This window comes from Pongo abelii, chromosome 3 (genome assembly GCF_028885655.2).
Source record: "Pongo abelii isolate AG06213 chromosome 3, NHGRI_mPonAbe1-v2.0_pri, whole genome shotgun sequence".
Lineage (NCBI taxonomy): Eukaryota > Metazoa > Chordata > Mammalia > Primates > Hominidae > Pongo > Pongo abelii.
Genome location: NC_071988.2, coordinates 150,442,720 through 150,460,450, shown reverse-complemented (window position 1 = coordinate 150,460,450; position 17,731 = coordinate 150,442,720). Strand labels below are relative to the sequence as shown.

Sequence of the window (17,731 nt, the reverse complement as noted above, 5' to 3'; positions counted from 1 at the left end):
ATAGTCCCTCATATGAGGAACAAAATGAGACCAGTTCAGTGACTATAAAGATAGGCTAGACACAGACAGTTGAAATGGATGGATAGATAGGGCAGGTGAGAAAACAAAAACAAATCAGATTACTATATTATTAATTATATTTGCTTATAAATGTATTATTTCAATCAAAATTAATATTATTCTTAACTATTACAGCATTTTATACATAGTAAAGCCACTCTGCTTGCTGAATTCAGTTTATGTTCATGATATTTACAGATTTTTTTGAATCTGCTTCTGTTATGAACATGGCATGCCACTTAAAGAAAATTTAATAATAATTTATCCTTCTGTTCCTCTCCCTCTTGAAAGTAATTACAGCCTTTTCAAATAATTTTTATGTCTTATGAAGTTATGAATTAACTAATGGGTTAGCTAATTATTCAAGAATGTATTTAGCTTATAAGGTAACAGAAATTAGGTGCACTGGATGGTATCTGGCGAGTATGTGTTTTGGTGTCAGGCAAATAGCTTAGTGCCATTTAGTGCCATTAAGTAAAAGCTTGTGACTTTGGGCAATTTCAACTTCTCTAAGCCTCAGTTTCTTCATGTTTAATATAGGATAATAATAAATAATACCTCCCTCATATGGTTATTAAAGGATCAAAAGAATTAACATATGTAAAGCATTTCCTATAGTGGTAAGTAGATATTTAGACAGATATGTAAGAAATTAAATTTCTGTATCATAATCCTTAAAGCTTCACGTTTACCTTTTTTAAGGCAAATGGCAAAGAAAACGTCTACGTAAAATCAACTACCTTGAGTTCTATAATAAAAAGGGAACAATTATAGGACATTAATTATATAACCAGTTAGCATCTAGTTTAGTTTATCCCCTGAAAAAATTAAACCTAAACAGTCTAGTACTGATGTTTCTTCTGTTGTTTAAACTCTCCAATGGCAAAGATTCCACCATTCTTTTGACTAACCTTTTTAAAATGTTTTGTCAGTAACCACTTCACGAATTGTTCTGTAACAAATCTTTCCCTAAGCTTTTCTCCTTCCATTCTGTTCTTATTTGAAGATGGAAGGTAATTATTCAGCACTTTCCCCTTACCCAAAAAGGAATTTCTTCCCTGGAGTTAATATTTTTTCTGTTTTAAATGAGTCCAAGTGATCAACTTTGTTTGTAAGATGTACATTTTATTTTTTTAATTTTTATCTTTGCCCTCTCTGAATCTAATTTTCCTATAAAAACTGAAAAAGTGCTATTAGAAATAATATCCTACTAAATGCATATTAACAAAATGAAGAAAATTTAAAAATTATTATCGTCTCTGGCGCATCACACTTACCATAGTGCAGTGCAGCATCGTGTTACTAGTTCAGTACAAGCCCTGAATTGTGCTGATGCACTGTGCTCTAAATGTGCTTTTCTGATTAACTTTCTCTACACGTTATTCATCCATTCTAAGTGTATCACTCTAAATGGTTGAATGCCATACTGTGTTCTGTTAACATATGAGTTTTTTAAATCAGTGTGGTGAAGCCTTTCAATGCAAGAACACAAAACCTAGAAGCTAAGAAAAAAAATTAATAAATATGATCACAGTTTCAAATTTCTGTATCAGAAAAAGTCATAAAGTCAGTGACAAACCAAGAAAAATATTTGTACCATATATAACAAAAGGCTAATGCCCTAAACACATATAAAGGATGCCTAAGTTTTCAAAAAATGCTACAGTCCAGTAGACAAATATATAAAGGAAGTTTATGGAGAAAGAAGGACAGATGGCTTTTAAACATTTAAAAAGATGTTCATCCTCACCTATAAGACAAATACAAATTTAAACTGTAATCACATCATTTTTCACCTATCAGATCATGAAGTTTGGAAATGCATTGTGCTGGCACTTTCACATATTATTGATATAAGCACATGTTGGTACAGTCTCCGGAGCACAGTTTGGCAGGATCTTTCAAAAACTGTAAAAGTATGTAACCTTTAACCCATACTTGTACCTGGAAACATTTTTGCCAGGAAGCAAACATGTAAAAATACTGATTGAAGTATTGTCTCTCCTTTTAAAAGATTAAAAACCATACAAATACCCAACAATAGCAGAGTAGTTATATGGAGTATTCATACAGAGGAATAGTTTACAGCTATTAAGAGGAATAAAGTATAATAGGCCTAATATAGAGCTATTTCTAAGGTAGATTATTTAGAAGAAAAAAAGATGAAAAGTGTTTATAATACTTTCGTCATTTTTTAAATTAAAGGAATGAAGAAATACATATATTCTCATTTAAAATATTTATGGAAACATACTTTAAAACTGGAAATAGTGGTTGTATCTGGAGAGGGGTCTATGGAATGAAAGACAGCAATGGGAACAAGACTTTCTTTATGCTGTCTACCGTTTTGTACTGTTAGATCTTTTTTTACCATGTGTATATATTATTAATTCCTACTAACATTTAAAGATTATTTTTCTATTAGACTTTTCTTGTTATAATCTATCATCACTTTATTATCAGCCTTGCATTGTGTTGGCTCACATTAGTTTGTGTTTTAGAAACTTTCCCGATTAACTTTTATCTAGATGTTTTTCATCCATCTGGAATATGTTTTACAATTCTAAGCATATCACCCTGAGCTATAGAATGTCTTATTTGACCTGCATTTCTCTAATTTAATAGACATTTTAAAGTTTCAAGAGTAAAATAGAAATTAATTTTAAAATGATCACTGACTGGGCACAGTAGCTTACACCTATAATCCCAGTACTTTGAGACCAAGGTGGGTGGATTGCTTGAGCCCAAGAGGTCAAGGCTGGTCTGGGCAACATAGTGAGACCCTGTCTCTGAAAAAAATTAAAAATTAAAATTAACCAGGCATAGTGGCTACTGAAGAGGCTGAAGTAGAAGGATCACTTGATCCTGGGAGGTCAAGGCTACATTGAGCTGTGATTGTACCACTGTACTCCAGCCTGGGCAACAGAGCAAGATTGCCTCAAAAAGAAAAACCTTTTCCAATATGACCATTTCAGTGCTTATAGGTTGTGATGCATTCTACTTTGTATGAATCTAAAATTTTCCACAGAAAAAGTAACTACTTACCGAATGTTTATTTTAATTGCAGCTCAGTGTGATTACAGTGCAGAGAAGAAAAGCAGCCTCCCTGATGAATCTGGAAAATATTTAAAAATATTCATAGTTCACTCACAGAACTTTAGAGTTGGGAAAGCAGTTGGACTAGAAGTGTGTTGAAATGGTAAAGCCTGCAAAGTATAATAGTTAAGGCTTGTGTAATTTTGCATTGTTGTTCTGTTTTGAGGGTTATTGGAAAACAGAGCAGTGACCACTTCCTGTAAGTAAAGAAAATATAATCCTCTATTGAGCTTCAGTGGAGAATAAACCAGCTGAGAAGAACTCATTGCCTTCATCAACGTGTCTGTTTTTTAATTCCTCCTTTTTCCCTTGAAAGGACATAATAATTTTCAAACTATGCAAATTTCTCTTTCATAAGAAAGTTTTTAAGAAAATTCTAGAATTTAATATTTCAGTTTCCAAGATTTGAGAATTTTACATCTAATTGTTACTTCTAACTCATTTTTAAAGTTCCTAAGTATCCATTTTATTATGAACTCATAAATGTAATAAATTGTGCACTTTCTAAAATGATGCTGTCATGTATTTTAATGTATGATTGTAGTGCTTCATTTTTAACTTACAGTTTTCAGTATTTATGGAACTTGATATTTAAGAATTTGGAAGGAGTCTTTTACATGTTACTTAAAGCAATACTAATCAAATGGAGATCTTAGCTGCTAAGAGTGCATGGCATTGAACTATTGAAGTCCTATTGATCTTCATAGATACATGTGCCTATACTCTGGTTTCAACTTAGTGCACCCTGGTTTCGGTTGATTAAAGCAGAGGGGTTTCCATCTGGATAACCGTTAGGAGACTGCTACAGTTGTCCAGATAAAAGATAATGAGTTTGAGTTGAAGGTGACATGAAAACATTCACGTGTAGATATTCAGCCATCAGTCAGAAATTTAGTACTGGTGCTAACAGTTAGGATAGTCATAGGAATTTTTTTTATTATTATTATCATATTTTAAGTTCTAGGGTAAATGCGCAGAACATGCAGGTTTATTACATAGGTATACCTGTGCCATAGTGGTTTGCTGCACCCATGAACCCATTATCTACATTAGGTATTTCTCCTAATGCTGTCCCTCCCCTACCCTTTCACCCCTCGACAGGCCCTAGTGTGTGATAGGAGTCTTTTGCATGGAGCTGAGAACTGAAGCTGTGGAAGTGGAAGAGCTTCCCTCGGGGCCTTCCATGATGTGAATAGCAATCTCTTCAGCCTCCTCCCACACTATTCTTCCCCTCCATTTCTTATGCTCTGACTTTGATGGCCTTCTTTTACTTCTGTCAATATATAATCCTCCCTCCCAATACAGGGTCTCTGCATGTACTTTTTTTTTTTTTTTTCTTGAGACAGTCTCACTCCATCACCAGGCTGGAGTACAGAGGCATGATCTCGGCTCACTGCAACCTCTGCCTCCCAGGTTCAAGCGATTCTCCTGCCTCAGCCTCCCAAATAGCTGGGATTACAGGCACCCGCCACCACACCCACTAATTTTTCTATTTTTAATAGAGATGGGGTTTCACCATCTTGGCGAGGCTGGTCTCGAACTTCTGACCTCAGGTGATCTGCCCCCCTCGGCCTCCCAGAGTGCTGGGATTACAGACCTGAGCCACCGTGTCTGGCATCTGCATGGACTTTTTTATTCATACACTTTTCAGATCGCTACTCAAATATCAGTTCCTCAGAGGCCTTCCCTAGCCTCAGTAAGATCCCCTTCTTATATTGCTCTTAATAGTGCACCGTAGTTTTCCTTCATAGCACTTGTCAAAATTTGTAATTAACCCTTTTTGGAATATTTTCTTTAATGTCATCTTCTCCCCAACAGAGTACAAGCTCTCTAAGAGTAAGACCACATGTGCTGTCATTCATTTTATCCCTAGCACCCAATATAGTCCCTGGCACATGGAGGGTATTCAATAACTCCTTTTTCAAAAACTGAGTTTTTAAGAACAGGACCTTAAGGAATGTCTTTATTTGTTAAATGAGCTTACGAAGATGAGTCATTAAAGGAGACTAAATAGGAGAAATGAGAGGGTCATAACAAAGAGACTCCAACATGATAAAGCACTCAAGGAAGGCACATGGTTGCTAGTATCAAATGCAATGATGAGACCAAATCATACCTATATGGCAATTAAATGGTAATCAGATTGGAGGCACATAGCTTATTTTCATTTCTTAAAGAATTTTTCATTTGATTCTTTAAATTCCTTCCCAGGTCATTCACAGACTAATTTCCATGTAGTAAGAGTTATGTTCATATTCATATTTATAGAACATAGAATTTATTTTTTAAAAATTTTAGGGATGTTAGAATTTTATGCCTGACAAAAGTATGAGACTGTAGAAGAAAGCACTTCAGAAACTTTAACACTCTAGCAAATGGAATATAAGTATTATTATACTTTTTCAAAAAAATCTAACTTTCCAGACGCATTTTTTCAAGGTAAAATCTCTGAACATAGATACTTTCTCCAAACTTTGGCCACAGGTAACTACTCTTCCCATCCTGATAACCCATCTTCTCTTGCATCTCCTTGCATACTTAGATATTCTCCAAGAGAAGAATAGGCTGCTAATATGCAGATAATATGCCTTTCTGACCTCTGTTGAATTTGAACAGGCTTAAGCTATGTTTAGCAACAGAACTAAACTTGATGGTTTTTTCTTTTCAGAAAAGTTTGTTAATAATTTCCAATGTAAAAATGTAGTGGAGTTTTTAACACTTCTCATATAGGTCAGTCTTCACTTATAAATGATACAAACAGTATCATTCTGTGAACTGTATTTTACTATACAGGAGAAATGAGTAGGAAGGAGAGGTAAGAAATGATAGAGATCTGCAATTGAGGACAACACAGCTAGTTCATTTTATTTATTCATGCTTCTTTATTGTTTCTCCCTGAAGAAGAAAGGGGATATGATTACCTCTTCTTCCCTTTGTATACAAATATGCAAACTAGGGCAGGCAACAATCTTCTATTTTCTTCTCTGGTGTGAGAATTATAACTACCCCAAACATTGGAAAACATTAGCAACAATTCAGTCACTCATTAAGTCTGCAAATATTAAATTTTCATAGTTAAACAGTCTTGCCAAACCAACTCTGAAATCAAGAAAGAGTGAAAAAACACTTTAAACATTTTACTATAAATTCTGTTCTTTAACCATAATGTCTTTTATCATTTTTTAAAAATAAATTTGTAATGAGCTTTTTTGCAGAAATTTTTATCAAAAATAATTAAATTTGTCTAGTTTACCTAAAACATACATATATACACATAAACACATAGACAGAGAGACTGCAGTACCCTGAGGTTACAGATAAAAACCTGTCCCTTACCATCCCTTAAACCTTAGAAAAATATATGGCTTTAGGGACAATGTTAATAATATTTATATAACGAAGAAAAATATGCTTAGATAATAAAAGTCATAGGACAGAAAGGCATCTTAAAAGAAATTTTTTACAACACTGGTACCCTCTAGCTCAAGAATTCACCGCAAAACACTCACATGTGCCCCACGTTCTCATAGGTGCCCCCCATGTGTGATATTTGCCTATGTGTAAGCAGACAACTTATTAGATCTCCAGAGAATAGATATGGCTTCAAACTATGTACCCTTTCTCTTTTCCCCACCCCAAGAAGATTCTGAAACATACTTTCTTAGGAAATCATGCTGCGAGGGTCACTGTAGTTAGTGATTCATTGAAATGTACATATATAATATTTTTCAGGGTTTAGGATGAGGAAAAAATGTGAATTACTATTCTATAGTTTATACTTCCATGAATGCACCTTTAAATTATGTTAGCTTTTTTGGAGGGAAAGTTGAATCACACTGTTGGACAGATATCGAGCGTGTTGTCAACTAAAATCCTAAGTCTTTTTCAAAGGTTTTGTTGCTAAGCCAAATCTTTGCCCGAATGCAGGACTAGTTATTTATCCCTATTAAATTTAATTACATTATTATAATCTGCTGAGGTCATTTTAGCTCCTAATTCTGTTACCTCATTTGACAGTTCTAAAGGTACGATAGGGGCCATGTCTGTCTTTATTTACTGCTATATTTCTTGCACCACAGACAATTTTTGATTTACAATGAATGCTAGCCACACATTGGATAAACATGCTACCCATATTTTCATTCGAACCATGGAAAAAAAGAAGAGGACCAGACAGATTGAAGTATAGACAGTCTCAGAGCATACCAAGCACCAACTCCCTTAATGGATAACTGATTGGCACATGTCAGATGTGGTAATTCAACCTGTTTTTAATCTGGCCCATATTGCTACTTGTACACTATCATAAGAACATCAAGAAAAATCCAGCCTTCTGCCAAGCAAAAATTCATTTATGCCATACTAGTCATATTTTCCAGATGTAATCTAGTAATCCTGTCCAAAATGAAAAGTAAGTTAGCCTTCTTAGTAAATTGATGTAGCATCCTAGTAATCACAGCATGTTCCTTTTATGTTTGTTAAAACTCTTTAATTCCTTTGATAAGGCATTATGGAAGTTTTCATTCAATGTTTCATTCTATGGCAGCACAGTCCTTTTTTCAATGAATGAAAAAGCTATCAGAGCATAATATAAAATATAAGGAAATATTTAATATTTACATCTAGGAAGATTAAAAGTGAGACTAGATCTCCTTTCATTTAAACTACTCTATGGGATAAAAGAGAATAAGAGAAGTTATAAGCATATTTCTTCAAATAACTAAAACAATCCAATGAAGAGTTTCTCTGGATTATGGTAACATGCTTATGTGTATTAACAATGTTTGTGGAGCATCTGTCATGTGCTGTGCATCATGCTAACATTTTGCATTTATTACCTCATATAGTTCGACAGCCCTTCTAGGTAGGTGTTATTTCCTTTCCAAAGATATGAGGTATAGTAAAAGTTAAATCATTTGCCCGGGGTCACATAGCTGGCAGGTGGCACAGCTGGATTTCAGACCAGATCTGGTCAACACCAGAATTGTACTATTGTGCAACACTGTATCTTTAGAGTTTGAGGAATTTATAATTTTGACACCTCTCCCATTTGCTGACAGTGATTCAAAAGTAACCTTTATCGGTTCTCCAAGTGTCATGGGATGTAATTCATCTGGGTCAGGAGGCTTGAACTCACTGTAAACATCTAGATGCTCTCATATAAGTGCTTCACACATTCTAGACTTCAAGTGACCCTCATCATCTTACCAGTGTCCACTCTGTCTTTGCAGTTCAAGGATCAGCGTTCTTGATTGAATATATAGATGCCAAATAGGTTTCAAAAAATTTTACTTCCACTTTTTCATTCATCAACCTTAAAACAAGTCTGAGCTGTGAGCCTCTTTTTTTTTTTTTTTTTTTGTACTTTAAGTTCTAGGGTACATGTGCAACAACGTGCAGTTTGTCACATATGTATACATGTGCCATGTTGGTGTGCTGCACCCGTTAACTCGTCATTTACATTAGGTATATCTCCTGATGCTATCCCTCCCCCTCCCAAGTGAGCCTCTTTGTTTTAATTCCCTTTCTGACTAGCACTACCCAAAAAGCTCTTTTGGTTTTCAGATTATGTATATATCCCTAAAAAACTTGCTAGAAAAAAGTATCTTCGTATCTAGTGGGATTTGGTAAATTTTCCAGACCTAGAAAAGAAATTGGCCACAACCTAAATGTAAGTAAAGTAGTAGGAAAAAAATAGATCTAAGCAAAGGAAGTTATAATAATTAGCTTAATACCTCCTTTGAAAGTTTCCAGATTTCTTCAATGAGTGATGACAATTTCACCAATTTTAATCGACAAAAAAAATGTTAAATTGTGTTTAGTTATTGTAAAGTGATATAATGCATAATTTCCTTTCAGAGGGTGATATTTTAAAGTATGGAGTTTGAAAGGTATTTACTTTTAGAGTACTTGAGACTAGTTGAGGCAAAAGATATCATCACAAGCATTTGATATAAAAAAGAGAAGCTCCAAGGATGGAACTGAATTAGAGCCAAAGCTGGTGGGAAAAAGGAGAAAAGCTCTCTTTGAAACTGTTGCATGGAAAGGGAAACACCAGAGAAAAAGATTTGCTTCATAAAGAAATTGTTTTACACTGGTCATAATCCTGAAGTTAGAACTATCACCCCAGATTAGTGAGTAAAATAATCACATTAACCCATAATTATAAATGTAATTTTTAAAACTCAGCCATATATAAGCCAAGTAGTGGTGAGAATATCAGGACACATTGGCGATACATTAGGAATGACAATACACATTATTTTTATCTTTGCTACTTAATTCTGCATTGCTTATTCATTTGTAAAAATAACAGGATTTATTATACTTTATATCACAAAAATGCCGACTTGGAGGTTTTACATAGCTTTAATTTAGTGTTAAGATATTAGTTCTCAACATCAAGAAACTATGATTTTAAATAATTCTGTAACTTTCCAAGCAGTGTTAGGATGTAGAGTTGTTATTCTTTTTATTCTTTGACAGCAATGTTGTTTTCTTTGATCACATATACGTATATTTGATCTGTAAATATGTTTGTATGTATGTGCGTTACACAAATATGCATGTGACAATTAATTCCATTCTCCCTAGAATAAGGCCGGAACTAATTGACCGTAAGCAGACTATCCTGCTCATTATCTATTAGGTTATATTCAAAGTCTTTTAACCAGTGCATTAACATGTTTTAACCAAGTTTATTGGCTTTACCAATAAATTTAACTTTACCAATTCATTTAACTGAAGTTTACACGTGTAGTCCTAAGTATACTCAAAAATATGCTAACTACTTTGTGTGAACTTTTTTTTTTTTTTGAGACCGAGTCTCACTCTGTCACTCAGGCTGGAGGGCAGTGGCGCGATCTCAGCTCACTGCAACCTCCGCCTCCCAGGTTCAAGCAGTTCTCTTGCCTCAGCCTCCTGAGTAGCTAGGATTACAGGCGTGTGCCACCATGCCCGGCTAATTTTTTGTATTTTTAGTAGATACAGGGTTTCACTATATTGGTCAGGCTGGTCTCGAACTCCTGACCTCGTGATCTGCCCACCTCCGCCTCCCAAAGTGCTGGGATTACAGGCGTGAGCCACTGCACCCGGCCATGTGTGAACTATTTTTATATTCTGAGAGGCAGTACAGCCTACGGGTCTCAATCCCAGACAGGCTGGGATTGAATCCCAGATCTACCCCTACTGACCTTGAGCAAATTACTTATTCTGTGCCTCAGTTTCCTCATCTGCAAATTGGAGATAATAGTGCCTACTTCACGTTACAAGGATTAAACTAATTAACATAATACATACCAGTGCCTGCCACTTGATAAACCTTTGTAATTATCTGCAGAAGTCAGGAGGTTCCCCCCAAAGGCTATGTGGAATGACAAAATCAGCTTTTATTTCCGAAGTTATCACTATGGAGATACCATTGGCAAGGCTTCAGCCAAATGCTGGAGAGATTAATTTCAGCAAGACTTGCGTCAAGGAAACCAGTAATCCAGGCAAAAAATGAAGAGACCTGAATTATATAGCAAATGGTGGTGGGATCCAAAGCAAAAGTATTAAGGTAATATTAAATGTAATACACAGGCCTTGATCACTACTTGGCTGTAAAAGTTGAAGAATTCATAAAGGACTCCCAGGTTTCAGTCTAGGAGGACATTCTCTAAAACAGGATATAGAAAGAGTTCCAAAATCTCAAGTACCTGTATACATCTAAGAGGGGATGCCCAATAAGGGGATGCACTCCAGAAAAGCTGGATTGCAGAGATACCAAACTGAATTAGTACAGGGAACAGGTGAAGTGAAGGAAGTAGATAACATTGGATTTGCCTTTATCCTCTTTTTCAATGACCAGGCAATCAAAGCCTACCTCAGACTAGAACACATCATCTAATGCAGTTCTGAGCATTAAAGGGAGATCATATTGAAGATTTCAACCTTGAAGTTAATTGTGAAGTTTGTTGCAGATGGCTAATGCTTCAAAGGTAGAAACTTTTTTCAGTGATTTGGGTGAAAACATGAACATGAGTCCCTGGTGCGACATTTCCCATCACAGATTGCACACACAACTGCCAATGATAGGCCCTTCCTTTGGCTCCTGGGGACTTAATTTCCCTAGGGAACTATTGTGGTTCTTCAACTTCAAGACCTTGTAGGAAGAATCAGTTATTTCTCTCAGGGGTCTTACTCAGAGCAAGCAATATGGAAGTAAATAGTCACTAAGGAGAAACGAGAAATAAACAAGCTTTTAGCAAAATGTACGAATAATTGTTTTTTCTTTTAAACTGGCCAAATCCTTACAAAAATTATAAATTAAGATAGCTACCTTGTTTTGGATCCTAATCATTATAATCTACATGAGAATGCATAAGTCACACCAGTTTTGCTGTTCCCAACATAAAGAAAAAGGTGCATTTCACTATATGCTAATTTCTGCATGTAGTGGATGTACAAAAGATTGTTTCAGGCAGGAAACAATCTTTTCAGAAATGAGAATGAGAGTGTAGGCCCAGTTCTGCCAGTACCTACTGCTGTGATCTTGGCCAAGTCTTAAGGTGTATAATGCAGATAATTTTATTTTTGCTCTATTGTCCCAGAGTTCTGTGATCAAAAGAAAGCATTTAATGAAACTGCTCTTTGAAAAATTATTTTTAAAAATTATTTAAAGGTTGTATTATGAATACAACCTTCCCATCATTCAGGAATATTTTTTCACCTCAGAAAGCTCATTAGTTAAAATATTGTAAATATCAGTGTCTTGTTCCTAATAAAAATAATAGCCTACCACTTACTAAATGCCTAATATATGCGCTCTGTAAGGTGCTCAATGGACTTGCTTTAAATAATCACAACTACTTCAATATCTAAGTTACTAAGATGTTATCCTCTTTCTGGGAAAACTGAGGCTTAAAATGGTTAAGTGACTTGGCCAATGTCATGTGCCTGGTAAACTATAGTTTAGCCTTTAAATACAGTTCTCTCTGACCCTGAAGTCTATGTTGTTTCAACGATTCTATGTTTTCAGATCCAAAACTGGATTCTGGAAAGAACTCCAAGTGGGGAAGACTAAAATCAAACCGTTATTTTTCAGTCTCACCATCAGAGTTGAGCCAGAGAGCAGCCCAGTGAATCTGTGCTCTGCACAAACTTGATATGTTCTCTACAGTTCTCATTCCTGATTTAAATTGGAAGACAGTAAACAACTGATTCAGGACTGCTAAGTCATATATACCTTTAAATATTTAGCAAAAGCAGATTTCAAAAGACACTTAAAATGTATTGCAAAATGTACAGCATTTATTCACATACAGACAAAAAGGCACAATTCTACTAAATAGTTCAACAAAAAAATACAGCTGTCCTCAACTAGTTTTATAAATACTTTCAAAAAGGGGGTAGAAATAAATACAGGATTGGGTCATGTAATATAAAATAGTCATCTCTACATATACTTTAATTTGATTTTTAACTCTTCATGCACCTTTTTTTTTCAATTTTAGTTGAATGGACACCAAGCTAGGCACATAGTGAAAAATCCTCTGTACAAGGTTACAAATGTAATGACAAGTTTGTCCATTTCAAAATAATTAAGATTTGTACACAACACATAAAACCCTTCATTTAGATCTTGTGTTTATAACCTAACAAATGACATTCCAGGCAACTTTACAAAAGTTTAACTAGCCTACATTTTGACATAATACATTAATCATAATCAAAGATATTTCTTGGTCAGGATGCACAAGGAAAGATAAAGCTTAAAAAAAACAAATGCAAATGGTTCCATACTAATAGAACGCAAGTGGGTGTTCGGGCTGGTTGCTGCTTATGGCCACCTCATACAGAGTTCCCAGCATGACATGAAACTAACTCACAAAGCTATCATTATACTGTCAGAGAAACCGTGCTCTATCCATTTGCATTTCGAAGCAGGAATAAAAAGTGTGGGCTTTTTATTTTTGTGTTTTGTTTTTGTGTGGGTTTTTTTTTTTTAATATTTTTTGTTTTGTTTTTGTTTTGTTTTTTGGTTCAGCATAACTTGGAACATTTGAAAGCTTTTCAACCTAAATGTGGGGAAAAAACAGGTAAGGCATTATTTTTGCACAAAACTAGCATTCCTAATAGTGCAAATGAATCTGATACCTCTTAAAATGGTGAGAGGTCATACACTTACTAGATTAATTTAGATTTTCTTTCTTTCTATGGCTTGACAAATTATCCCTCTATAAATTCTACTCTCACCCAGAGCTGTTGCTGTAGTCAAAGGATAACTGTAGATAAAGTCCAACCTTCTCCTGTATCCAGCAAAAGGTTTTTGCTCATATGCAAAAAAATCTAATTTTTAAATTATGCTACAAGTGAATATACAACTTGGATTCATAAGAACCTTCTATTATCTGTAGCAACAAGCTGATCTGGACAGCAGTCTTTCAAAATGAGCCCCATAGCTCAAAAATAGTCAGTCAGTCTAAAAACCTGCATCATTCTTCCCCCTCCCCTGAATTAGCTACTAAAATGTCCTTGAAAAGTTAAGACTTGGTTTGAAAATGTCATACATACAATGGGGATGCATCAGATCTACTATTTGATCATCTGATAAAACTTGCATAGCAAGATGGGATTCAATAAGCCTTTTTTTGTTGTTGACAATCATCTGGAAGACTTGAAAGTTAACTGCAGAACTCAAAGCATTATTCATTAAGTATCATAATGTCCCTGCCATATGGAAACAGATGTATAAATGAATCAGGAATCTGAATACTGGTATTAACAAACTAAGGAGAATTTAGGGGAAGTCGGGCTTGTTCCAAAGGCCCATAATTCTGTATCTCATTGCTATTTAAACGTTCCTTCCTTAAGTTTGATTCACAACCACATTGAATTCCAAAGAAAATTAACAGGACCTAAACACTATCCACTGTCTTAATACATATGCACTACAGTGAGTGCAAAAACAAAACATTGTACTCAAATTTAATGCTAAATTTATTATTGCTGATAACTTAATAGTTATTGCCATTTGCAATTAGAAAGTCCAAGTTACAAATTAGAGTTTAGAACTCTGACTACAGAAAACCTATTCAAGGGTACACTTCAGTCTCTTTCCTGTATAACCTTGGTCAATAGTAAGAGCTTATCGCAACTTATTGCCTTTCTATTGTTTTTAAAATATAACCTATTTCGCTTTTTTCTCTTTTTTTTCTTTTTTTTTTTTTTTTTTTTTTTTCCTTTTTTCTTAAGGAATCCGTTCATGTTGGAAGCCCGGATTCCCTGACATATGCAGTAGTGGCTGGCTCTGGGAAGTAACAGTCACCAGAGTCTGGAAGTTCTTCGCTTGAACTTGAGTGGCCATTATACTATTGGAAGCCAGATGGCCAGGTATTGGCAATGGCCAGGGAAATCCCAAGCTGGCTCAAGAGCCAGTGGTTAGGGAAGAAGAAGGTCAAGTGGACTGGTAAAAATTCTACTTCAACTGCCCTTATTCATAGATACAACTTTCCTAACAGTCTCACTCTCCACCAGTCCCATATCCACAACCCACTCACAGGCTTCAAGCAGCAGGACCTTGCTATATTACCCTAAATCTCCACATTGCAGCAGCTCTACCCTGTCCCCTCAGCTCCTTCAATAATGACCTTTCTTAAAATTCTCTTCCCTGACTGCTATATTTACACATAAATTTCTTAGTGTTACTGAAGCTTCAGAGCTGCTGCCTGTATACTATAATGCAACAAAAATAGCCTTGAGGGCCAAATATAAATATGATTTCAAGATCTACCACAGTCCTAGAAAATAAACTTTATGGGCTGTGAATGGTACCATGAGGGTTTCTCAAGAACCATATCTGGTTCCCTATATTCAGGTAACCACGAGTTTGTGCTTTGGGAAGAATGCAAAGGGCTATAAAAATTCATGAGGCTTATTTAAGCCTTGCCTTCTTTAAAACTTATTTCATTCTTATTTTAGTGTTTAGTTCGGGTTCTAGTCTTAGCAGTGTCTTATGGTTACAATCTACTCTTCTGTTTCCTCAACAAGTTGCAAATAACACAAACTTCTCACAAAAATGGTTTAAAAATGACTCTGGAAAAAAATTAATCTGAATTGCAAGTAAATGTGTTTGTGTAGCTCAGGATTAATGGGTTTCTGCTTCTCCCCCACATCAGAGCTCTCCTCTAGCACACCCAATGACGAGCCCAAAGGGCTTCCGCGTCATCCCTGTTGCATCAAGAAGCCAAGATGCTTCTCCTGATAATGTCTGTCCTCCTGCTGATAGTGCTGCTGGTGTGTATACATTTCTTTTCTGATGCCTCACTCTCTGAGTCACTCATTTCCACATCGGGGACATACCCGTCATTCTCATTGTCGGATTTTAATTTGCTTTTTGCCCTTTCCTTGGCTGGTACTCGGCCTAAGCCCAAATATGGGTAGTCTGAGTGCTGGTGGCAGGCCCCGTCGTGGGCCTCTCCCTGCTGCTGCCGTTCCCCCTTCTTTGGAATCCGGAATCCTCCCCAGTTTTTCACTGGGCTGGCAGGTGTTGTAGGCACTTTGACTGCAGTCTGATTATAGTTTACTTTGATTAGGGAGCCATTGCACTTGGGCACTATCTCCTTCCTTGTGCCAGGTGCTGACTGCCCCACTCCAGGGGAGGTGGCAGCTCTTGTGTTGTCCAGATGCCTCTGGGACACATCTGTGGACCTGAGAGGCTTGTGACTCTGTTTAAAAGATTTGTCCTTTAAGTCTCCTTTAATGAGATCACAATGAAAACGATTGTCTCTTCTTTTCCCGTGGTCTGGCATCACCACACCATTTTTCTGTTGTGCTGATATGAGACGTGCTTCTGCAAACGTCTTTTCCAAACCCAAAAAGCTCTCTGGGACCACCATCCCCTCCCTTCTACTACACAGGTCTGGCTGCTTCAGCAGGGTTTTGCCTTCACTTCCAGTGCTATTCTGCAAAGGATCTCGCTTATGGGGCTTTTTCAGCGAATGAACCAAGGAAGTACCCATTTGTTTTCTGAAGAACGCAGAATGCCACTTCAAGTCCTCTATCTTGGGAGCATCAGGGCCAACAGAAGGACTGTTAAACAAAAGCATGTTTTCCAGTGAGGAGGAGGTGCAGGAAGAAGGCACACCTATAAACATAAAACCACAAATAAAGAAAAATTACAGCAGAAGCAAATCCAAAAGAATAAAATTCTACACCCTTAGTGTGGCCCAATTTATGTGAACTCCCCACCCAACAATACAACACTTACACCACCAAGTTTGTACAAATTTGGTTTTTATAGTGAAGAGATGACCTGCCTTGAGAATCTCCATTCAATCTGCAGACTCAATATGCCACATTTTCTAAAACAGCTGAAGCTCACATAATTTTTCATAAAACTGGACCTCCTCAAATACATGTTCCTCCAAGCAAAATAACTAATCTGATTTTCAGAGGGGACTCCATGCAGAACCCATCAGGTGGCTGATGGCTGCCTCTGCTCCCTCTACCTGGTTACAGAGCAGCACCTGCGCCGCGCTCCTCCACGGTCCAGTCTTCTGCCTCCCGTACGAAACTGAGAGTACCCAAAAAGCAGAGCCCGGGGCTTCTAAGTTTCTCTAAGTGTCTATACCCTCACAGGGTTATTATGAGGACAAATACATGTAAACACGTGAATGAATAAAGGAAATGTTTAAAATAATTCTTGACACATAGTGTTCCAGAAATGTTCATTATTATTATGTGCAAAATACATTTGTGGGATTCAACTGAATTGTCATTCAACTTGAAGTTAAATTGATGTTTTTCATATTTTTTTGATGCAAATCACAGTGACTAAATTCCACAGCACGACCTAGTAAGAGTTCACATTTCACAAAATAATAATAACCCTCATCACTTGATAATGTACTCTGACATTTCCTATTATACTTTACTTGTTTTTAATGCTGGTCATGACCCACTGAATTCATCTCACAACCCACTAATGAGTTGTCACCCCTAGTGGGTGAAGCATAACACATTAGAGTTTGTCATAAAGATCATGATTCTACAACAGCCTCAAGATCATCTAGAAAGAGCAGTTCTCATGTTTTCTGTCTCCCATAAGATATGAAACCACCAAGAAAACAAGGTTCAGCCCCCAGGGTATGAGACAGGAGGCCATATGAGAACCTAGTGCTCACCAGACACAGACACTGCAAGCAAATGAAACATAGCTAGCGACTCAGGACACAGAGCTGTCATGACCACAGGAGGAGGTATTTTACAACCTGCTGGTTTGGAAATGCTGCTTTCTCAAGAATCAATCAGTAGAATCAACCTTCACATCACACTGAATATATTTCTTTTACTCAATCACCTGCCACAGGAAAAGAGAATGGTAAGAAGAGGCTAACATTTTCTGAACTCTGATTTCTATCTCCTTGACTGTAATCCATGTCTCTAAAGAGCCTCCAACTCATGACCCGCCCCCCCCCCATAAGCACTGTTGCCACTGAGGACACTCAGCGAATGACCTACCCACTCTCAGAATCACAGAGTTTAAACCATGGACCCTAAATGACACATAAATCATGACCATCTGCTATACTTC

At 36.4% G+C, this 17,731-nt stretch overlaps 2 protein-coding genes across 11 annotated transcripts in view; one reads left to right on the top strand and one right to left on the bottom strand.

Moving 5' to 3' along the window:
* Window positions 1-14,931, top strand: part of SCLT1 (sodium channel and clathrin linker 1) — a 216,804-nt gene extending 201,873 nt beyond the window's left edge. For 2 of the 3 annotated variants that reach the window (XM_002815139.6, XM_054554496.2), the window contains one exon: window positions 3,128-3,666. In XM_002815139.6, the coding sequence (XP_002815185.2) occupies window positions 3,128-3,190 (63 nt within the window). In that variant the 3' untranslated portion in view covers window positions 3,191-3,666. Of the gene's footprint in view, window positions 1-3,127; window positions 3,667-11,005 lie in introns of those variants that run through there. The other variant, XM_063723660.1, reaches the window with a different exon arrangement.
* JADE1 (jade family PHD finger 1) overlaps window positions 13,130-17,731 on the bottom strand; it is a 64,732-nt gene continuing 60,130 nt past the window's right edge. For all 8 annotated transcript variants that reach the window (XM_002815136.4, XM_054554495.2, XM_002815135.4 and 5 more), the window contains exon 11: window positions 13,130-16,282. In XM_002815136.4, coding sequence (XP_002815182.1) covers window positions 15,375-16,282 — 908 coding nt within the window. In that variant the 3' untranslated portion in view covers window positions 13,130-15,374. The remainder of the gene's footprint in view (window positions 16,283-17,731) is intronic.